The sequence below is a fragment of the Poecilia reticulata genome, linkage group LG21, assembly GCF_000633615.1.
Source record: "Poecilia reticulata strain Guanapo linkage group LG21, Guppy_female_1.0+MT, whole genome shotgun sequence".
NCBI classification, from domain to species: Eukaryota; Metazoa; Chordata; class Actinopteri; order Cyprinodontiformes; family Poeciliidae; genus Poecilia; species Poecilia reticulata.
The window spans coordinates 8,004,564-8,028,753 of record NC_024351.1 but is presented as its reverse complement, the minus strand read 5'-3'; the positions used below and the strand labels follow the sequence as shown (position 1 = coordinate 8,028,753).

Here is a 24,190-nt window from a genome sequence, read left to right as displayed (position 1 = left end):
ATTGTGCTATGGTGATTGGGGCAGAGAAATGTCCTGAGACAGTCCTTTTTCAAAAGTGTTTCATGAAACATTGGTATATATTTCGTCACGATAGACAAATGCACATTTAAGTGACAATCTGTATTCTGGATTGAAATTCTGATCCAACTTATGCAGATTGATCAGAATGGCGCTTTGTGATTGAATTGTAATTACATTGATCACATTTGCCTGAATTACCTGAATTTACCTGAACTGTTTGTCTTGTGAAAATTACAATAATTGAGAATTAATGCTTTAAGAAAAATAAATTGAACTGAAATCTAATTATATCTTAGTTAAATTTGTAAATCTTGGCTTATTGAAACCCTTTGTAAGGACTACAATCAAAAACCTGCTCTTGCTTGTGTGTATACATTTATATTTTTTGTAAGCGTTTGTAGCTTTTATGGTATAGTGGAGAACTCTGTGCTTCAGATAATTGGTGATTATCTGAAGCCCTTGAATCTTGTGACTCAGTAATCCAATTTACCGTTTAGCTACATACCAATGCATGGTCACACTCAAGTTAGTTTTTCTGTCAATCACCCACTGACACATGTACACACTCACGCACACATGCACATGTGCTGAGAGACACACAAAAAATGCCAACCACAATAAGAGAGCATGTTTGTGTTAAAACAAGTTGCAAGATCTGTTTTTAACGTATTTGTTGCTCTGTGTGAAAATTTATGACTTCTTTATTTCTTTTTCTGTGAAAAATACAGTCTATTTAGAGGAACATAATGATGATAGTAATCGGCATGCCCAGGCCCCTGCCCTAGTCTGCCACCTGGCTCATGTAGCACATGACCTTGACACCCCTCCCTGCATGGGATGGACCACATGGAGGAGGCTTTTATTTTGCTTTTCTGTTAAAGCCCAAGGAGCCAAGTCTCAACCGGCAAGTGCAAAGAACTTTATTTAGTCTCAATCAAAACTACAAGTTTCCAATAAAAACTCCAAAAATATCCAATATCATTGTTTGGGGTCCATGTTTTCTATGAATTCAAATCAGACATATTATGCACCCTGCATTTAGCGCCGCGCGCGGCTACAGCCCTGCTCCGCCATGCATTTTGCCAGCGGAGCAGAGCTGTTCCTGACCACCCTAATTTGTATTACGTACAGCTCGCTGCAAGCCCAGATGTGCTCTGAGAAGCATGTGTGGAAAATGAAAGATAAAGCCAGTGATAAAAAGGATGAGTGGAAGCAAATAAAGTACTGTAGTTTATGTACACATGCGTGAGTGACCTTCCTTCTGTCTTTGATTGGTTGTTTTTGACCGGGAGCTGTGCATTTGTGCAGGTGATTAGTAGCACTAAGAGGTGGTGGAGAAGCTTAATTTTTTTTCTCTCAAATGATCTGTCTCATACTATCCTGTCATAAAATAGTGTGAGTTTTAACAAAGATGCAAAAAGCATATTTTTTTTTTGTTTTTATAAAAGCTACATTCTGCAGCTTTAATATAGCTTGGATTTTGAGAAAACATAGTTCTACAAAAAACACGGTTATCATGCTCGTTTGTTTACTGTCGGTGTGGTGTGATGTTTGCAGATTGACTCTGAACTTGCTGCAGCGGCTGGAAAAATATGGTTGGGTTCTACCTTTGCCAGATGGTGGTGTGGACTGTGCCGCCGTGTGCTACCCTGCAGAGGCAGTGAAAGCGCTCCCTTTGACTATAATGGGTACATAATTACTGCGGACTCCGTTCGGTGGCGGAGCGGAGACGCAAGCGATGTAAACTGGAGGTTATGTAACACAGGTGGTATTGTTATCAAATGCAGGTAGTAAAGGCTGCAGCTGTCCTGAGTGCCTCGCCGTTGTATAGTAGTGCTGCATTGCCAACTGGACATTTTTGCGCTGGAGTGTTTTTGTGATGATATGATGTTTTGTTTTCCTGTGAAAGTGGAAAAAGTCTCCTGAACTTTTATTCCTGGCTTCCTGACTGATAGTGTCACAGGACAACAGGGTCAGTGAGTACAGTACACTGTACAGTGGCTTTTTAAATTCATTTTTCTCCCTCTGTGGGATGTGGGGGCAGAGGGCAGCTGTCAGCTTTTGCAACCCTTGTGCACTGCAAAAAAGAAAAAAAAGAAAAGCAGTTCCAATCCTTTATCCAAAACGCTAATGAGAAGCACACAGCGGAGGAAAGGGAGATAGTTGGATGAATGTTGAGGTCATGGCTGTGTGAATGCTTGAAGGAGGAAGTCTGTGGTAGATCACAGAGGAAGGAAAACAGACATCTACCCCTCAGCATCCTTACCCTGCAGTGACCTGAAAATGCATCTGAGAAGACCTGCATACATATCCATCCTTCAGCATTCCTCATGAGAACTAAGTAAAGCCACATAAATAGAGGCAGACCAAAAGACAGGCTCTAAAAAAACATCAACGTAGCACGAGCATAGCACATCTGTGATAGCATATGTAGAGACAGTTAGTGTTGAACGAATCAGCCATGGATCAGACAGGAAATGATAAGTTATAGAAACACACATGTGACTCTATTTGTGGTTGAGAGTAAATTACCAAGGCTGAAGAAGATCTCCCTGTATGAGTAATCATTAAAAGCATTGTACACAGGTTACTAAACACACACTTGGAAAGTCAGCTACTTATAGCACAAGCACATAATAAACAACTTTAAATTAGATCCAACAGAGAAACTTGGCTGGAAATAAATCCGTGTGAGTGGTGTATGCTGTTTTTCTTATTAATCTCATCTGTGCACTGGATCACGTCTCAGAGCTATGCAAAGAGCCTCCATAGAAGAGGCTGCTGTCTGAAGCCTGGCTTTCACGCCTGAGCATTGACACTGAACACTGAATGAGCTCTACTATTGGTTGTGTGTAGAAGCTACAGCTTTCTCCACCATGTCTTCACGCTTTTTTTGCCAAGAGCAATATGGCTTATTCATTGTTTGGAATTGACAAAGGGTGAACAGCTAATGTGTCGCTGCTGGGTCCAGATGTTGGTTTGGAAGGGATGCAGCACAATGTGTTTGTCATTTCTGAAGAGTCGAGACTGCTTGTTGACATTGACAGTTTTTTTTTTTTAGTTCACTCGACCAGTCAGCTGTGGACTATGTGGCTAAACCTGCTTATTTTATTCAAAAAGGTTCAATCAGTTAACTTTGAAAACAGTTATCCTTCTGCTATTGAGTTTGTTTTCTAAATTTTTACCCGTCAAACTTGAAACATTTGTGCTATTTTAGGTGTGTTCCTAATATTGCCGCATCATATTGCTAGGTGTTTGAGTTTTTTAGTCAGTTGCTACAGTTTGAAATGTATTGTATTGATTGTTAAAGAAAAGCCTTGTGTCAGTTTTGTGAAGATAAAATGATGTTGGAAGCTGGAAGAAAGCGCAACTCATTTAAAAAGTGTAGGCTTCAGAGCCTCTGTGTGATTTACTTTTATTGATACACCAGTTTTTGATGGGATACTCTTCCATGAAGAGCGATCAGTTTTATGATAAACTTAAAAAATAAATCCCGATCTACTGCAAAGATGAAAGAATAAACAGACGGTGGAAGTGCAGAAGCCCACCATTCACATAGAGAAGCCCACCATTCACATAGAGAAAAAACATAGGCAGCAGATGATATAATACCCTTTGGCAGCAGCACTGTGGTTTGACAGCTATGAAAGCGGTAGGAAAAAACCTATTTTACAAGCACAGAGAGTCAAGTGGCACCATAATTTTTTCCTTTGCATAGGACTTTCAATCCTGTGACGTTCATAAGGTCACAAAGGTTCTTGAGACCATGAGGATGTCTTAACGCGGTGCAGAGACAGACTGGTTAACACTACGGCTGCATGAGAGCTTACAGTACAAATTTATCTCACATAGTTCATATGTTGTCTTACAAATCCTAGAAATCCATTTTGTTGTTTTGCCCAGGGCGACCTTCTAAGACAGATTTTAATTAATGATGCAATGCACTATCTAAATGTTCCAAATAAACTTTAGAAAATTGTCTATTGGCCAAGAAACTGCTTCAAGTAGAGCTCAAAAGATGCAGCTGCAGACTTTAACAACCACATGATCTTTTTTTTTTCTTCTGCCACATCGATTTCTACAGGCTTTCGTTTATTACCCAAGTGTTTTTGCTTTGATTTTAGTGTTAGCTTTTTAACAAAATTCTTGCATGAGTTGGGGGGAAGGTGGTATCCAGTCGTACACACACACACCACACATACATTAAAGTTGTTTTTAATTATGCTGTGTGTAGATTCTTAAAACATTCTAACACGCTGATATTTGTTTCCTTGCAGGGGAATCCACATATCTGAATGACCACGGACCACCGGCTCAGAGAGTAAGTCCTTATCTGGTACAAGCGATTGCTATCCCTTGATCTTTTTTTTTTCCCCCTCCTGAGCCTCCTATCTCTGATATGTGTTACCCTGCAGTTGAATCCTTCTAAGTCAAGTAAGGTGAGGGGTTAGGTTTGTGTGAAGGAGTTGCATGCGAACTCCGTAAATACCAGTGGGACCTGCCTTCACAGCTACAGTAATGCTTTGAATGCACTGACACAAACACCGAGGGAGAGGCTGACACAGGGGCCTTGTGTCCATCCAGCTGCATGTCTGCAGGACTGTCTTTCCTCTGAGCCCCCTCTTTCTCTCTTTGCCAACTGCCTTCTCGCGCCATCTGACCCTTGTTTATTGACAGCATCTTTAATCAGTCGCTCCATTTTTACCTCATTTTGTTCCAGTACAATCTCTTTCTTTTACTCCGTTCTTCATGCTTGCTTGTGGTTGCTGTTTAGGGGGTGCAACGTTGAAAACCAGCAACTGAGAACAGAAATGAGATTTTGTTTGTAGCCGTTGACACCAGCTGTTGCTTTTATTTTAGATCACATCTGGGTTTTATGCTTCAGTACGTGTTTTAAAAACCTACTTTGCATTCAGACGAGCCAAGCAACAATGTCCCTTGTGTCATGCAGCCGCATACACTCCGAAAAGTGTTATTTGTTGAGCAAACTAATGGAATACAGCGGAGATGGGGATTTGAAGCTTTCTTATCATTTGAAACGAGCAATTTACAATTGTGAAATTCACATGCGTTTGTATGATTCAGAAGCCAAAATTGTTTGGCTTTATAAAACAGGCCACTGCTTGTCTAAAAGTGTTTATAAATTTGAATTTAAGAGATTTTAGAGTAACAGCTCAATTGTGCCTTGAGGCGTCTGGTTATATTATTCATGATAATCATTGAAACACAGAAGCCGATCTGTTTTGAGCTATCAAAGACAATTGTGATTTAGTTTTTTCACAATGTTTCTGAAACCAGATGGGAGTTGTTCCTAAAAATAATTCCTTTGCCTTTCAAGTCAAAGACTTCGATTAAGTGATGACGGTCAGCCGAGTGGGCATATTTTATGACTATGGGAAGAAACTAGTGTTTGGGTTTGATGGGTCTTACAAACACACCTGCTTTTTCTTTTAAGTGAGTAAAGAACGAGGTTATTTTTAACAATAACAATAAACTGGCAAATAAATACATCAATGCTAATTGCACCGAAGTGGAGGGTTCTTCCTTATATGTCTGTGTCAAACCTAAAATGAAGTTGCCAGCCCCACATAGTACGCAGTGAAACAATTACATATCTAGAGATAGCAGGAAAGCCTGCAGAAACAAAAACCCTGTCCACTGTTTGAACGTATAACCTTCTTGCTGAATACAGCCTCACTATTGAGATTTTGAAAAAAAAAAGTTATCATGTAATAAAATCCAATTTTTAAATTTGCACTCACTGATTCACTTAGGCATTTTTCTAAGAACGTATCCCTGCATTAGGTTGAGCCTATCACTTTACTTTGACTTGAAATGAGAGTGCAGACATTACCACAATACGTATATCTTCCAGATGCACACACTTGATTGACAGTTGTTCCAAAATAGTTGCATTTCATTGACCGACTGATTCCTTCTACTCTTTGCTATCCCCAGAGAGACATTAATGGTAGCATGCTGGTGGCGCGTGGTACATTAACCACATCTCTCATTATCCTTTTGTTGACATGCCCTCTTGCAGTTGGGACTGATCGGGAGTGTCAACAGCGGCCTGATGTCGAAGAACACGTGCGATCAGAAGGCTGTGGTTCTGGTTAATGTGGGGAAAGATTCGAAACCGAGATGAAAGTCCAATGTAAATGAGAGCATATGGAAAAACCACACTTCACCCAGAATAGCGCTATAAGGCTTTTTGTGTGTGGCCGTGTTCCCTGAATGTCCAATCTACAATTTTGTGGATGTTTGCATGCATATATCTTCACTTTTTTTTACCTTTCGAGAAAAAATATATTGATGCTAGTGTTAAAACAAGACCTTTCTGATTACGTTTTATTCTGACATTGAGTTGTTTTCTCAGGCATTCACATCAATAACTGCTAAATCACCTGTAGATGCCGAGACACAAGAACTGCCAAAGCTACAGACACTCTGTCTTTCTTGTTCTGCTTTCTGTAAAAACAGGAAATGCTTTGAATTTCCACTCTTCCCACAGCTGTAACCTAAACATGCAGTTCTTCCCTTGGCTCACAGTGGAAGAAACTGACCCCAGATCAGGTCTAGCTAAAATATGCAGAGACTCACTTTTCGCTCTCAGGCGCCTTTGTATCAGTAACAGCTGCTATGGATTTCCAGGAAAAGTGGTTGTGATACGGGGGTCAGTGAGCCGTCTTTCTTTGCCCAAACAGCGTGACATGTGACAATGTTTCAAAAAACCCCCAAAGTTATTTGGATTTGTGAGTGTAGATGTGTGAACAGGGCTCTAATTTTAGAAAAGTGAAGACAGAAGAAAGGGTACGACAGTAAGATGTCTGGAAGGACTACTCCTCTTCCCGAAAATCTGCATATGGTTAGCTCAAACGCATTACCACAACAAAAGTCAGACTGGAATAAATCTCATCGGATGTTAAATTAAAAACAGCCTCGTCATATTTTACTTTTTGATTTCCTAAATACACCAGAAACTGAATATCTTCCTTTCAGCAGATATTTCTCAAAGCGTGTTTTAGGAAAACTGCACCTTGAAGAACAGGAACAATGAATCACAAATAGAAAAAATTGCCCTCCTTTTGTCTGTTGTCAGTGCTGACAGGAGATTTGCTCTTTTCATAGCGTCCCTGGTTGTTCTTCCAGCATTATTCAGCGCCAAGCTGATAGACGTTTGAAGCAGTCATCTGTGGTAATATCTGCAGGGAATGATGTCTTGCAAAACACTGCATGTGTTTTACCAGCATTAAGCTTAGATGTCTGTTGTTATTTGGCAAACACAGAGGAATGTTGGGTGTGATCTCCAGGGAAACTGTCTCTGAGCTGCAGTTTCCCAAAACTAGCCTACCTACAGCTATCGGACTTGGAAACTGTAAGAATAAAGCATCTCCTTGCTACAGTTGGTCAAAAAGAGTTTTGTCAACATATATGCTGGCACACGTCTACAAGGAATATTTTCTTTAATTTGGAAAGACTTGTGTAAGAGTTTAAAAGCAAAGCAGTGGAATCTTAGGCTTGTCTGAGAGTAACTTTTGGAAACGTAGGGGGGAAAAAACATGAAAAAGGTGTTAAAAAATATCATCGTCTTAAGATGTTGTCCTTTCATGTAATTCCATAGTGTTGATTGGATTAAACCAGAATGGGGGCCTTGCTGAGCTGTTCAATTTTACATTTGAACAAGATGAGAAAGAAAAACAATATCTGTTTTTTGGGGGGCGGGGGGTTTGCCACTATAGCTTAAGTAATTGTTCGTTGTTTGCTCCTATTGATTCAACCCATAAAACTACATTATTACCTTGCAAGCTCTATGAACCCACATATATTTGATTGGAATGATCAGCTTTGAGGGCTGCACAGTGGTGCAGTTGGTAGAGCTGTTGCCTTGCAGCAAGAAGGTTCTGGGTTCAATTCCCGGCCCCAGTCTTTCTGCATGGAGTTTACATGTTCTCCCTGTGCATGTGTGGGTTTTCTCTGGGTACTCTGGTTTCCTCCCACAGTCCAAAAACATGACTGTTAGGTTAATTGGCCTCTCTAAATTGTCCCTAGGTGTGAGTGTGTGTGCATGGTTGTGTGTCCTGTGTGTCTCTGTGTTGCCCTGCGACAGACTGGCGACCTGTCCAGGGTGACCCCGCCTCTCGCCCGGAACGTTAGCTGGAGATGGGCACCAGCAACCCTCCCGACCCCACTGAGGGACAAGGGTGAAAGAAAATGGATGGATGGATGGATAGATGATCAGCTTTTAAATGAGGAAGAGAATAAAAGGAAATAATTTCAACCTGCATTATGCTGAATTGTCAACCTTTGCTAATTCTTTCAAAAGCTCAGTCTTTTTTTTTTCAAATCTCGTATATTTTTATTTATTTTTTATTTATTATTCTGTCTTTAAAAATGATTAATCAGCTTGCAAAGCTGTAATTTGAAGTCTAGGTATTTGTTTAACTAATGCATTTGGGCTTAAAGATGGCATGTTTGACATGTCTTTGTTAAGGCAGTAGTAACGAGCCTTTTTTTTTTTTTTTTTTTTAATTTATGAATCATGACTGAACTGCTTCTTGTTACTGGTGAGTCATGATGTGTGTGAGAGCTTGCTGTAGCTTGTGTGTGTGACATAAAAAGAAAACTCAGTTTTGTTTTGCTGTGCAGTTTCTGACTCACCGAGTTCAAGGAAAGAAAGAACATATGAATAAGATAGAAGAAACCTTTGCCTCTGTGCACTGCTGTAGCTTAAATGCAGTGTGTTTAATTCGGCTGAGTCTCTTTAAACTTTTTACATCAATAGCTTTTTTCCCCACATGGCTGGCTACTCAAAGACATTTGCAATTACTAGTTAAAACATAGTCGTCGCACAGCAAAATATGCATACATAAAATACGGAAATGTTATTGAATAATGCAATGATTTTTTTTGTTCTTCTCTGTCTGTGTCTTTGTTTTCCTGTATGTGTCTACAGTTGCTCCCGTTTCCCAGCCAGGTGGTTTATAACCGTGTGGGGAAGTGCGGCAGCCGGACAGTGGTCATCTTGCTGAGGCTTTTGGCTGAAAAACATAAGTTCAACCTCGTCTCTTCGGACATCCATAATAAGACACGTCTCATGAAACAAGAACAGGTGAGACACATGAAGGAGAACATTTATAACAAGATATTGTAATACATTTAAATCCCCAGCCCGTACACTAATAATTGGTGTACTTGTTTGCATAAAAAGCACCATAGCCTCCACATTTATCCTGTGCTTTACCTCCAATTTAGAAGGGGAGGTTTATAATTACATCACCAAATTATTTAAGCGATTTCAGTGTTTTAGCTTAAGAAGAAAACTGAATTATCCCAATGTGATTTCCAGTGAAATGTTTTCAGGATTCTGCTTCTTAAGTTGTGTGGGAAACTTTTTTCCAGTAATGCAATGCACTCTTGAGAAATCCATATGAGAAAAAAAGGCTTACTCACGTATTCATGGGGGACTGATGTAGCATTGACTCATAGCCATGATGTTACTGGTTGCCTTATTCATGAAAAAGGCTACAGTTAGATTCAGATGATTCTAATTATATAAAGCAAATACTGACTGATTTGGTGTAAATGTTAGGCTAATATTGAAACAGTGACTTGTTCATGTATTTGTCAAACTCTAAATTCCTCTTGCGCATGTTGTGTCCTAACACCATTAGCCTGATTAGGCTTCTGCACAGAAAACATCTCAGTGAATGGCCCAGAAGAGTGTGAATATTCTCATATCATAACAAGCCTGTTTGGTGCTTGTGTGCAATCCTATAAAAGCCATCTTAATCTCTTGAGTTTATTTGCCCGAGTACTTTAGTGCATGTTGACTTATGCAAATGCTTGCAAATGCACGTTGCCTAACTTTAGAGCTCGTACTCTCATCAGCTGAGGTTCTGGCTCATCGGTGCAGTTTTTGACGGTTTTCCTGGTGGCACTTTGATCAGAATGTTAACCGTTGTGTCTGCGGTCGATGATTTTTGCATGAAAGTAGCTAATTTATTTTTGCACTTTCACATCTCCTTTTCGTATCAGCTGCACTGTAAAGAGATTTTTGACATCTTCTTGGTAGAAACGTAGACACAATTCCTGGAAGAAATGGAAAACAAAAAAGCTCAAAATGAAAAAACTAGAAAGAGCCAGCTGTTTTGAATTAATGTCAAAGCTGGTTTTCTTCTTTTGAATAATCGGTAAATCTGTGCTCTGCAGGCATCGTGGGAACCAGATCCTCAGAGTAGTAACTGGATGTTGCTCGTTTACAGATAATTGGATAACACATGTCACAATGCATGTCAGGACATTGAATTATTTTTAACATGTTTAAAACTAAATTGTATGGGAGTGCTTTCCTTCAGTGCAGCCCCTTACAAAAGTATTCACACTCTTGGAACTTTTTAATATGTGGGACTTCATGTAACCCGACAGGAAGTTGTGGATAATTAGAAATTGAAAACTGTTGCATTGTTTTTAAATTTGTTACAAATAAAAATCTGAAAGGTGTTACATGCATTTGTATTAGGAAGTTGCACACAAGAAGCAATCCTTATAGCTTTCCACAAGCTATGAAGGGGGTACAGCAAACATTTCAAACATGAACTGATCAGATAAAACCAACTCTAAACTGTTTTCCCCAAAAAACTTGAGACTTGACTAGCAGCATTCTCAAAGAATACGCAAAAGTTTGACTCTCCAGATATAAAAACCTTGTTAATATCTAAAACAGTGAAAATAAACTTGCAATAGGTATTTAACTGTTGTGTGAAGATTGAGTTATGGGAAAGAAAGAGCAACAGTCAAAACGTTGTAATTTTATCCTTCTCTGTTCCTCTGATGAGCCCCGTGAAGATACCGCTGGTGTTCAATTAGGAGGGGGAAGTGCAGGTATGCCTGGAATCCTTCACTTTCTCCCTTCAGCCTTTCCTGGGGAATTAGAGGAGGGAGTGCTGGACACACGCACAGACACACAGACTAGGGGGTTGGCCAGCAAGCAGACACAGAGACACACTTGCACATTTTCTTACTAAATGTTGCCCAAGCTACTCTGTGTCAACTCTGAGATGAAGAAAGAGGTTTAATAAAAAGTCATAAACTTTTTCTTTCTTTTTTTTTTGTCTATTAAAAGCAATACAATATGTTAAAGTATCGATCAAGGGGGTGGGTAGATGCAGAAAAATATATACTACAGCACTAATGAAGGCTTTATATTATGTTTTATGGCACAAGAAATCCATAAAGCGTGGAAACAGGGTTAGTGGAAATGTACTGGCTTTATAGAAAAGAGGGAGAGTGTGAAGCCTGAATCTGACTGGAGCCTCTGAATGACTGCCTTGGGTACATAAACAAGTATACATATTGCTGTTGCTATCCAAATAGTGTTGCCATGACATAACAAGTGTGTGTATAAGAACAGGAAATGCAAACAGTTCTCCAGCCGACCCGCTCTCGTTAGCACAGAGTTTTATGTAAAAGTTGAAATTTTTCTTTGGAGAGACATTTGATGAAGAAAGGAAGTGTGGCTGTGCCGCAAAGAGAGAGAACCAAATGTATAACTTTAAACATTCTGTTAGTTACAAGCCCAAGCTTCGATGTATTTCGTTTGAAATTTATCTGATAGACCAAATCAAAGTAGCACATATACCGAAGGTACAAGGAGAAAATAATGCAGAGTTTTAACATTCTTATTACAATTAAAAATATAGGAACATATATTTAGTTGATTTTACTTTATCCTGACAAAAGAAATTTAATGAAGGTAGCTGCCTTCAGAGACAAATCGTCCAGTAATTGTGGTCCTTTCTTTTTTTGTATAATCTAGCGCATGTAAAAAATACAGTTGTTTTGTAAGGCCTTCGGTGGTGTTGGATGTGTCAGAGAGAATAATTCAACCAGTGCGTCCTTCCTTCACACTCAGCTTGCTGCTGCCTGTCTCCTCTTAAGCCAGATACACTTGTTCTTACGTAGAGCTCATAGACCTGTTCCAGAGGAATGCTTTGCTGAAAGTCTTCTAGTTCAATGACCGGCCACATCCTGCTGCTCACCTTACTTTCCTGTTGAAGCCAAAACGCCAAGAAAGATTTGTCAGCTTAACAAGTAATACCCTGGAGTCATGTCGTTTTCATTTCTTGACCATTTCCATCGCGCTGCCGCGATGCATAATTCATAAAAGCAGGTGTTGCATTATGGCAGGAAATGAGGCTAAGAATTTAGACTAAATACCACGTGCAGATAATGCACATCTGGTATAAACGCTCATTCTTTTAGGAAAAATGTCAAGCTTTCCTTTCACTTAGTGACCCCTAACATGTTGCTCAAGCTTTTATTGCCCCAGTATTGGATCACTACGATCCATTATGTGTTGGCATGGGCCAGGTGGAGTTGATTCAGAAAGCTACGGCCAGATTTCTGAGTGGTGCATATAAACAGAAACATATTACACCATTTTTGGCAACATAACACTGGGTTCCTGTCTGAAGCGCAATTTACCATGAAATTCTGCTACTCAAATGCAAAGAGCACCAACTTTCATGTCAAACCTGCTGCTTTCATATGCCCTGCTTCCAGGTGTGTCCAGATTCGTGTCCAGGGCTACTTTTCAAAGAATTGCCTTTTCATCACAATCTGTATTTTAAACCGTTTCAATGCTATTATCTTTACTGGAGAGACTGTTAAGAAAGGGTTACCATATTGTAATTTTAAGCAGGGAGTTCAAATTCTTCCCTTAAGTATTTAGATTTTTTATTTTATAATAAGCTTATTATGTCCGCCTTCAGATAACATCTGAAGGGCATCAGTATTCCCTGAGATTCTCTGTCTCAAACTAGGCAATAAGGCAACCAGTTCCAATTATAGTTGGTATTTTGAAAATTGCTCCTGAATTTCACAACTGAAAGGAAAAACAATTCTTCTAAGCATTTCCCCTTTCTTCAATCAAATACAATGCATTCCCTGTTTTGCAGAGAAGTAGCTTTTGCTGCATATTGTGCTGCATTACTCCAATATGGAACTATTTAGGTGAGGAATGACTTCATATTTGGATTCATTTTCATGGACCTCAGTCCAAGATCCCTGAATCTGGTGCCTTCTGGCTGCTTCTTGCAAGTTTCTCCAAGCAGACCAGGAAAGACCCAAGGGTTCTTCTTTTGTCATGTGAATAACACAAGACAGAAAATATGTGTGAAGCATATTGCGAAAAAATCAGGACGTTTTGGTGATACTGGATTGTTTCACTAGTATGAAATTAGTTTGAATGTAACAATTTGTCCTATTGTGTTAGGTAAGCCGAAGCGTGGTTTTTGATTCAGTTACTTAGTCTTGTTAAAAATACCACAGCAAAGATTAGTTTATTTCCATTTTGCATGTTAACGACTAGTGGAAATCCCCAGAATGTTTTGTAAAATTACTATTGCTCATTTTAGAACACCTGTAGAACAATGTAGCTATATTAGTTTATCTATTTAACTGTACTTAAATACACCTTCAACTCACACAATAAAAGTCAAAATCTCTCAAAGCATGACCACCTGCCATAATTCTTTTTATAGGTGCCAACTTAATCAGCTTCATTTCTGTGGCCTTTTGTGATACCAGCAACCTGGAAACAAATAAATCAAAATAGCTGTTTCCTCTGTGTGAATCTAACATTTATTTTGGCAAATACCTCAGTGGGAATTTGCATTTAATTATGCGGATTAGTCTTAGGACTTTATTCCGTGCCGTCTACACAAGGAAGTCAACTTATTTTGTTTTAAAATGGATTTGGTAATTTCATAAAATATTTTTGGAAAATGGCAAAACAAGATCCACATCCTAGTCTTCAGTGTATGTCTGATTTTATTTATATCTACCCCTTTTGGCATTCTTAATAAACATCATTAATGAACACAATTGTCTTGTACTGCTGCATTTTGTCATGTTCTGCCTGACTATGTGTGCTTACACGAAGCACCAGAGAGGTCATTTTGATTGAACCTAGAAAATTAGAAGTGATCATTATTTGACCTTAGCATGTTGTAGCATCCAACACAGAACAATTAATATTTTGCATGTGTCCTTTTTTTGTGTGTGTCTTTCGAACTTATCTGGTTCTCAAAACAGAAAAGGAATTTAAAAGGGAAAAAGAGTTGTGCAAACTTTATTGTAAAAAAAATAAATAAATAACTGTGTCCGTGTATGCGTGTGCGTGTGTGTGGCTCTTGTGCAGGTGGATCTAGTGAAGAACATCAGTAAGATCCCTCAGCCATTTCTCTACACAAGACATGTTCACTTCATGAATTTCACCAGGTACAGTGGAGCAGCAACAGAATAAAAAGCTAACCAACATTGTTTATTAACACTTCTTGGCTAATATGCAGTATTCAAGATATTAGGGTTTTTTTTTCTTCTTCTTTTTTTCAGGTTCAGGATAGAGCAGCCTGTCTACATCAACATAATCCGGGATCCCATAAGCCGATTCCTCTCCAACTATTTCTTCCGTCGCTTTGGTGATTGGAGAGGGGAGCAGAACCACCTCATCCGAACACCAGGGATGAAAGACGATGAGCGATACCTAGTAAGTGCTTTGGTTTCAGCAGTCAGGACTTCAGAATCGATTCAGCTTAAGGTGTAAGCTCCACTACAAAGTTTGCTTCACTGATTTTTTTTTTTTAATTTTAATCTCCATTCTTGTAAGTAAGGTTAGTGCACATTTGATTATGCTAAAAAAAAAATTGTGAGAGAAATCAGTCCTGTCTGATTAATGGATATGGCGTTTTATGCTTTCTTGAGTCGAAATGTTTTTGTGTCTCACCAGTCTTAGCTAAATGCTCGACCCTGTCTAAGGTTCACAGCCAGCTTTGGCTTCTAAAACAGTCAGCTTCTGTGAATAATGAGGACGCTTCTTTTTGACAGATGGAGAAGCGCTATTAGTCAGTGTTTTCCTGCATGTGATTGCATGTCCTCAGATGTGGAAATATATCCGTCGCTGCCACTGCTGCAGGCTGATGAGGTTTAAGCAAACCTCGGAAACTGACGCTGTTTCTGCACTTCCTACCTGACCAAGTTTCTGTCACGTTCTCTTTGACGGTGGATGTTTGATTGAGAGATGCGGCTAATTTTTCTTGATTGTGTGGAGTTTACCTTCGTCTGGCAGCTGCTTTTTCCAAATCCTTTGCTTTGCTTGGGTTTGCCTCCAAACCTTGTGTGTAATGTCACCTCATTAGTTTCTTTAAGGTGATTTTAGCTAAACACGTCTTTATGACTTAACCTCTAATTTATGTCTAAATCAAAGCACACTTCACTTCTGAAGACTGTCTGGAACGGCCCATTTTACTGATTTTAGTAATGTACTACAACCAAATATAGAGCATCTTCTCCTTTAGTCTTTAAATGAAAACCATGTGTTTAATTAAGGCCTACTTTTCCACAGAATAAATGACGTCCCTGACTGAACTCCATGCTGCTCCAATTTATAACCCCTTTCAATTAATGAAATAATTAACAACAGAAAATTAGCAGCAGGTGGGGTTGTTTTATGATATTTCTTTAATACTATGCCCACTAGGAAATGAGAGGCTTTGTAGAAATATGATTCGCCGTAACACTAATAAAACTGCACAACTTATTTGCAAACCACTAAACTGGAGCCTTTGAGGAGACAGCCGACTTTCTTATCATTTTGTTTTAATCCCACATTTTCTGTTGGTTTTTCTAAGGAATCTATTTTTAGTCACGTCTAATGAGCCAAACAAGAACCGTATCTCGCAGCATTCCTTCTCTCTTTCTGCCATGTATCCCGGTCCCAGTTTCCACAAGCCCATTAACTCTCCTATTGACATTGGCGAGATCAATTTTACAGATGCTTATTATTCAAAAAGCTAATGCATTCAGAATGTTCAACATGCTGCTGCTGTGTGTTTGTGCTGTGAGTGATTCTCTCTCTCTCTCTCTCTCTTGGCATTAATGGTGCTTTGAGATAGGGTTCGGCGCTATGATAGCCTGAAGTTCTGCTGAGATATGAACTGAAACAGACATGCTGATGTCTGATTCCAGCATGGCGTTCATGTAAACTCTAATTATACAGCCCTTTGACACTAAAAGGTCTTTGAAGATGTTCCAGAAGCAGGAAATACTGTGTTACCATTCATACAGATCCTGGAGGTATGTCTTTAATGTGGATGCCTAGGTTATCTGAGAGTAGTTAGCGTCTCACTAGCAGAAAAAGAAAAATAAGCACATTTCATGTGGAAAATAGGATGAAACCCACTCAGAAAAAGCATCTTCGGAATCTAACCTTTGGCAACACTAAAGGATGCCTTGCACCAACCACCTAATTGCAGCGAGGCGTAGCACAGATGTTCTTAGGCTGAGAAAATATTGACAGTGTAAATAATTGCTGTATACAAAAAGCAACTAATTAAAAAAAAGTTTCAAGTCACATCCTGATGTCAGCCTGATGTATATCAAATCATAACATACCAAGGCATGCATTTTAATTACAGACCTTATCTACACCATGACAGCTGTTTTTTTATGAGTTTTGACACTTCTTTTGATATTATTTATATTTATTTTTTATCTAATCATAATTTGCAATTACAATTTTCAACGCATCTAATAATTATGCCAGCCTGATCATACATTCATGTCAGAGTTCGAGACCAGAAGAAGGCTAACGAGGCTAACGAGAGCGGCAGTAAACGTCGGCCTGGCTTGAGTCAGACTGGATGTAATTAAGTGTTGCACTGTTTTCCCTGGAGTGAGACCATGTGAGTTGAGTTATTAAAGTATGCAGACTACAGGGGCCCCTTCCTACAGTTTAGGGGGAGGAGGAAGCTGCGTTGTTATACAAAGTTACCTGTGCTTTCAAAGTCCCATTTGCAGTTTGCTGCAAGTCATATTAGGGAACATAGCAAACTTGTGGAAGACGGAGCTGTGGTCAGAGACAAAAATGTAGCATTTTGACTTGCAGACAAGATGCAAGGCGTTAAAGAAAACTAACGCATCAAATCATCTCAAGCACTCAATGCTCATAGTGAAACATGGTGGTGCCAGAAGCATGCTGTGGGCATGGTTTTCTTTAGCAGGGACAAGGAACCTGGTGAGAGATGATGGAAAAATTAAATACAGGGCAATCATAGAGGAAACCTTGTTAGAGCTTGTCCTCTAATAGCAATAGAGTACATTTATTTATTTTTTTGTAAACTGACAAATTATGAAGTTGTTCAAGGTGTTTGGAAAACTTTTGCCTATGCACTGTATCAATTCTGACTAGGAGATGATTGTTCTTGACAGAGAATCGGCATTCTTTCCCAGCCATGTCAGCAATCAAAGTTTAAAGTTGTATCAGATGTGTCCCCCCTCCCACCCCCGCCTGGTGTGTGTCAGCCTTCGCTGCCCTCCCCCTGGCTGAATTTCAGAGGTGTCAATGAAAGAACACTTTCAGTCTGCCTGCAAGGACCGAAAGGAACCCTATGCACATGTTGCAGAGACATTCCTGTGGTCCAACTGGATTTTCCCTCAGTCTCCACACCCCTCTTTATACACATGAGCTGTCCTTTACAAAGTGATGTAATAGTTACTTGACCTCATGACATATACACCTCAGATAAGCATCTGTCCTTTCGGGGCATTCATAATCTGTAATAATCGATTGAGCCTTTACTGAATTTAGCTCATGTATGAAATGGCAACTTGATTTGAGTTTTTCAGATTACTTGCCAAGTTCTCTCTTTAGGTTTGCTTCATCTCATTAGACCACTTATAAAACAATCAAATATAGAGGGAATAGCTGATTGTAGCTGTGTTTCTATTACAAATGTGCAAAGATCTTCGCTTATGTACTAACTTGCTAACGTGAACAATCCTACTTCTGCTGCTTCATGCGATTACTCATACAAAATAGCAGCAACGGTTTTAAGCACATGCAATATATTCATAGTTCAACCCCGATGCTTGCGCTCATCAATTATCAGTCATCAGTGGAGACAAGGTTGTCTTATTCAGGCGATGGAGCAACAAGCCATTTATATTCGAAAGCTCTGTTTTGGGGAAATTGTTGTCAGCAATTTTACAGAAGCACAATAGACTCAACATTTTCGAATTATACAACTTTTTTATGAATTGTGCAGTGTGACACCGCCGCTAGAGACAGCTACACAAACCAGAGCTCAAACTTTGTGAAGCGACAAAGAATAAATGAAATAGACCTGGGCAGTTCTCACTGTTGACAGACCCTCGTCTGATCATGAGATTCCCACGCTAACTGAAAAATCATCTGCTTCCAATTAAACTGTCAGTTACAAGAACCTTGAGAAAAATAATTGCGCCCACAAAGAAAGAGGCTTTGCTAACATGAATCCTGCCTCAACAAGCCTTGACATTGGGAACACTAAGACATTGTCTCCCCGGTAGCCTAATTTGTGACCAACTCACAAAATTTGCTTTCTTATTAATATCGGTTACTGAAATTCCATATTTTCTGATTTTTTTTTGGTCCAAAAGATGACGTAAAATGATTTACCTGGAAGACATTAAAACCTCCAACGTGTCATGAGGACTCTTGTTTCCTCGTGGACCCATTGACTTGCATGCAAGTGTTTTGGGGTTAAATAGGTTAAATAGGTTAAATAGGACTTTGACTTGGTAGTGTTGAATGAAATCAAAAAAAGTTATCTTCAAATTCTGCACTTATTGTTTTTTAAGATATCCTACTGCATTACTGTTATGACCTATATGCATTTGATAAAAAAAAAACTGAAGTTGTCCTCAATATTATTAAAATTGTTTATCTGTGACTACTGACTGCTGCGACAGGCATGTTAGATAATGGGTAGACGGGTCTTTGACAACTGAAAATCGGTGACAAAAGCAAAGCCTTGCACACGTCCTCATCAATAGAATTTCATGAAATCAGGTACATGAGATTTGTGCTGTTGTCAATGATTCATCAGATAAACCTCTGAGGATGTGCTTCCTCCACTGCCCTCTTGTGGTACAAAGATCATTTCAGCTTACTACATCCCTAAAGAACCCTTTCTATGCTCTACACATTTGATGCCTGCTGCCACCATGTTTTAATTACTGCATTTTAACTTCTGTTTATTTATAGTCACTTTTAAATAAGGAACTATGAGTAGTTCTACTCCTTATTTGTGTCCAAAAATAAATGATCAAAACAAAAGAAACATTGGTGATATTACAAGTTTGATTCAAGTTGCGTTCCTGAAATCGAACAATGACTTCAAAAAGTTGATAATGCAATAAAAAAAGGCTGCTTGAGTTAAATACACATTTTTAAAAAATGATTTAGCAGGACCTTGAATTGCCATTTGAGATTGCATAAGGATGTCCCAAATCCAGGGTGGTGTTAAAATTGAAACAACAGCCAACTTGTTACTAGTGCAAACATGACCTGAATAGTGCAGTGCTCCAGTGTTGAACTCTTTCTTAGAGGTCTTCTGGGCTTTTGTTGTAATTTCAATGAAGAGTTTCTCCCTTACTTGCTTCATTGGTAACCAGGAAGTCTTAGTTCCTGTGCACCTTACTAAGAATAGTTTGTCATAAATTCACAAAACCCAGACAGCTCATTGCTGAATCAGAAACAAGCTGGTCTATAAAATGATGTATCTAAATCTTTGTTGGACAATTTCGCTCATGCGGTCTTATCTTACTTTGTTTATCAGTTGTATAAAACCTAAAGAAGATCAACTTTTTTTTTTGCCTTTTTCCTTGCTTCTCCGTGTGTTTTCCAGGCCAGTGATTTTTATGTGGTAGTGCTTTTGTTTTGTTTTGTTTTTTGTTTAAGGCAATTAATCACGTTTTCTTAAATGCCACTCGCTAGCTCTCATAGAAACCAAACTCTCCAAAACAAAGCCTGTTCATCCGTAGGTCTTTTACATCATTCCCTCATCAGCAGCTGGAATCGTTTGGGAAAGGCCAGAGTTGTGGTTCTGTCTACTCAGCTAAATCCTCAGCTAAATGACATAGAGAACCTATGTCATTCTTCTGTGCTGATTTTGATAAATGACTCAGTTGAGCTCTGCTATTAGAAAATATTCCAAAGTGGTGATTAAAAGGACCAGCTTTGAGGACATGTTTACAGTTTTATCTATTTTGATACAATAAGCCTGTTACCAACCTTTGTTCTGTGTCTGAAGCATGAGCATGAGTTCCTTTGGGATATGCTGCCAAGCAAAGCTTCCTAGAGTGTTTTGTTTCTCAGGACTTGTTTCCAAGCAGAATACTTACGTCACCTGACATGGATTTGACTCCAGGTTCCACAGCATTCAGCGGCTGGCCTGCTTCACTGCTGCATGTGTGTTTTTAATATTTGTTCCCGTTTCCCCGTGCCATTTTTTAATAATGTCCAAATTCAGGTAGAAAAGTCACGACTCTCCCTGATCACTACGCGTCCGACATCTAAACTGTGAAATCTTTTTGTGTGTTCTACTGATTTTTTGTTGCTACATGTGCACTGATAGTAGATGAAGGGCTGACTTTATCTCCTTGCACATAATGTTGCTTTGGCTCATCATTGTGAGGCTGACTGGGTTTACCAAAGCGAAGCACTCCATCTAGTGGATAAAGCCGGCCACTAAACAACAACAACAACAACAACAACAACATCAAAAACACATGTAGACATAAGAGCTTCAAAACTAACATTATTGTGTTTGTCTACTTTCAGGATATAAATGTGTGCATTCTAGAGAATTACCCTGAGTGCTCCAATCCTCGAGTTTTCTACATCATCCCCTATTTCTGTGGACAACACCCTAAGTGCAGGTAGATTTACAGCTTTGGGAATCTTTCACTACGATTCTTTTGGCATAAATATGTTTGACTGCTCACTTTTACTACTCGGATGTCTCACAGAGAGCCTGGGGTGTGGGCTTTGGAGAGGGCCAAGCAGAATGTGCTGGAGAACTACCTCCTTGTGGGCATCTTGGAGGAGCTGGAGGATGTTCTGCTTATGCTGGAGAGACTCTTACCCCATTACTTTTCTGGAGTACTTGACATTTATAAGAGTCCAGGTTGGTGCAAACTGATAAATGTCATGATGTTTGTTATTCTTAAAACAAGACTAGAGGCAAAGTGCAACAAAATTAGGTTTTTGGGAAGTGAGTAAAATACACACTGGAGTCATGCATGACTGTTTAGTTTCAGGAAGCTTACCCATGTTTCCTGAGTAGAGGACCTTGGAGGAAAGTACATATGCTCACGCCATGCTTTCCTAAATGACTATGCATTCATTCAAGATGTTAACGACGGATATAAAAATATAAAAAAAATAAGGTAACATTTTATTTGAAGGGGTGTGCATAAGACTGACATGACACAGTCATAAACATGACATAACACCCGTCATGAACATAAAGAAGTCTTTATGAATGTTTATGACTGTTGTCATGAAGTGTCATTCAGTAAATAATGACACTTTTAATGCAAAGTTGCTGTAAAAGTTGCATTAAAAGTCCATTAAAAGTGCCAACTTTGCATGATTTTGTAAATAATGACAATTTAATGCAAAGTTGGCATTTTTAATGGACTTTCAAAGCGACTTTTACAGCAACCTTGAAATTTCCCGCTGAAAACAATGAGCTGTTGAGTCCTGCTTCACTTTACACCAACATCAACATCCATGCATGGTAATTTCATTTATTCATCAAAAATCTGATGAAATTAGCCATTTCAGCATCCTTAGGAAATAAAACAAAATACAGTTCTTTTGCTAATTAAGCTTGATATGTGTAAACAAAAAAGTTTTAGCAAGTGGTTTATTAAATGAATTCAACTGTATTAACTGACTTTTTTTTTTTCCCTTTCCCTATCAAAGAATATCGAAAAATGGGAAACCTGACTGGCACGGTCAGAAAACATATGCCTACTCTGGAGGCCCTGCAGGTGTTGTATCACCGCATGCGCTACGAGTACGAGTTCTACGACTTCATCCGTGATCAGTTTCACCTCGTGAAGAAGAAAATTGGCCTGAGATCCACCTCTCGCCCGCCGATCTACCCGCCTGATTTCTTGCGCGAGCTGGCCCTTCGAACACCTGAACCTTTAGATGAAGATGAGGAGCTAGACTCGGACCTGGAGGACGCCAACAGCTGGCTGGTTCATCCCTGAGGACTGTGTAAACAGTGGATAAAGCCAAACGATAGAGTCGACTAAAACTGGCTAAGGAAAAGCAGGAGGTAGCCAGAGGAATAGTGGCAGCATGTCCCATCTTTTGGATGTTGGCACCTTTACTTTGGAGAGTTCGGTTTTTCCGTCTTCAAGCTCTTATTATGAAAGGCCCAGCACTTTGGACTTCAGCAACCGAAAGAAACAAAAATTATCTATTTAAGAACTGGACAAGGACAGATGGAAATAATTACAGGCTGAAATGATCGGTTTTACTGCTATGAGGATTTTATGATCTCAAATGCTATAATCTCCAGGAGAGATTAGCGGACAATTTAATGTGTTGGGATATACACTAAATGTTGAAGAGGACTTCGGAGACATTTCCAATCAGACTTTTATTTTATAAAAGTGCTGATTTAATAAAAAAAAAAAAAATGACTTGGAGGACGGGGAGGGAGTGCCAAAAGTATTGTATGTATATTAGCTATCCAGGACTGTTATAAGTGCCAAATCTCATTAGGATTTCCAGTAACTGTGAGACAGGAAGCTTTGGGATCACAGTTGGTAACAGTTGCATTAAGTTAAGTCAGTTGTTATAAGATGTTTATAACATTTTAAGGAATTGTCAAATGTTGTAAGGTATGAATGAGGGTTAAACCATACACATCTATTATGAATTCAGAGAATTCCACCTAGATGTACATGAATGACTGAGTTTGACCTCGCCAACAGAGTAGTTTAGAGTAGGTTTGTTATTTGGGAAATACAATTCTTTGGCAGTATGTCAGGGGTTTGAGTCACGTGCTAAAAGCATTAGGGAGCCTCATTTGTAATCCAAAGGTGAAAAGAAATCAGAGTTTACCAAATAACAGTGTTCTGCTGTGATGCTTTTTTTAAACTGTATAAATATCCTGCAGGGTTTTTTTTTGTGTGTGTGAAATAATGCTTTGTGAACATCTGCAGCAAAATGAGGGATTTGATCTAAACTGGATAACATTTTGCCTTTTACTTTGACTCGGCTATGTAGTGGTGAATGATATTTGCTTGCAAGGCATGGAAGTGTTTGTGTGCTCTTTTGTGTTTTAGAGAGTACTGAATTCATAACGTGGCGTTCTTTAAAAGATTATAAGCAGTTAATATCTCACCCGCGGTAAAAATATATGTATATATAGATATGTATATCAGAGAAGGTCACATTTCCAGTCAACATGTATAAAAGAAAATGTAATGCAAATCAGCTAAAATGTCTGATTTGCAAACATTTTAACTGCTTTATTTTTCTACAAGGTTGTGACAGATGTTTCACACAGGTAAATATTATTGGTGCTTCAGCTCCTATACTAACCATTTCGTCTATAGTAAATAAAGAGACCCAATGAAGGCTGTTAACTGCTTACGATCTTTGAAAAGAGCCACATTAAAACAAAATTCTGAACTTGAGTTATCTTTTTAAGTCATCTCACAGTAACTTTTTTTTTTTAAATCATTTTACAATAGCTACTGGTAGAAGTAGTATAAAATCCACATACCCATAAGCTAACATGTCAACTACAGACTTAACCTACTCCTCATAACTCCCATCACCTGTCCTCTTGGTATTGTTGCATTTATGTTTTAAGTGTCTTATTTCATATCAATTTAATTTATTATTTTGTAATCATTTGCATTCAAGATAAAATTCTCAGGAAGGAAAACAGTGTTTAGTGTGTATCATGTCTCTCAAAGTGGTGAGACTATACATGCCATTTCAATGTGTCTACAGGGGAAAACTGGTTTGTAATAAATTCGTTTCATCATTTAAAGCCTTTGAGATAAATGTCCTTTGAATTTGCAGCTTTTTTTTTTTTCTTTTGGCTAAGAATGTATTTTTGCAAATGTGACATTTTTTTGTTGTTGCTATCCTGCTCTGATTGCTCCGGCTTATCTCATTTTACCAAATCTCTATGCATGTCTCTTTTCCACAAAGAAGGGAGAACTTATACCATAATGCCACTTCCTGTTATTTTCTTTCTTAAAACATCTTTTTTTTTAGTAGACATCCTTTTATACCGATGCTTTAGAC

General features: G+C 38.8%; 1 protein-coding gene across 2 annotated transcripts in view; it reads left to right on the top strand.

Annotated features, from left to right (window-relative positions):
- Positions 1 to 23,933, top strand: part of usta (uronyl 2-sulfotransferase a) — a 45,970-nt gene extending 22,037 nt beyond the window's left edge. For both annotated transcript variants that reach the window (XM_008397752.2, XM_008397754.2), the window contains 7 exons: positions 4,299 to 4,342; positions 8,978 to 9,133; positions 14,225 to 14,304; positions 14,419 to 14,572; positions 20,687 to 20,784; positions 20,875 to 21,032; positions 21,836 to 23,933. In XM_008397752.2, the coding sequence (XP_008395974.1) occupies positions 4,299 to 4,342; positions 8,978 to 9,133; positions 14,225 to 14,304; positions 14,419 to 14,572; positions 20,687 to 20,784; positions 20,875 to 21,032; positions 21,836 to 22,128 (983 nt within the window). In that variant the 3' untranslated portion in view covers positions 22,129 to 23,933. The remainder of the gene's footprint in view (positions 1 to 4,298; positions 4,343 to 8,977; positions 9,134 to 14,224; positions 14,305 to 14,418; positions 14,573 to 20,686; positions 20,785 to 20,874; positions 21,033 to 21,835) is intronic.
- Positions 23,934 to 24,190: the final 257 nt, after the last annotated feature.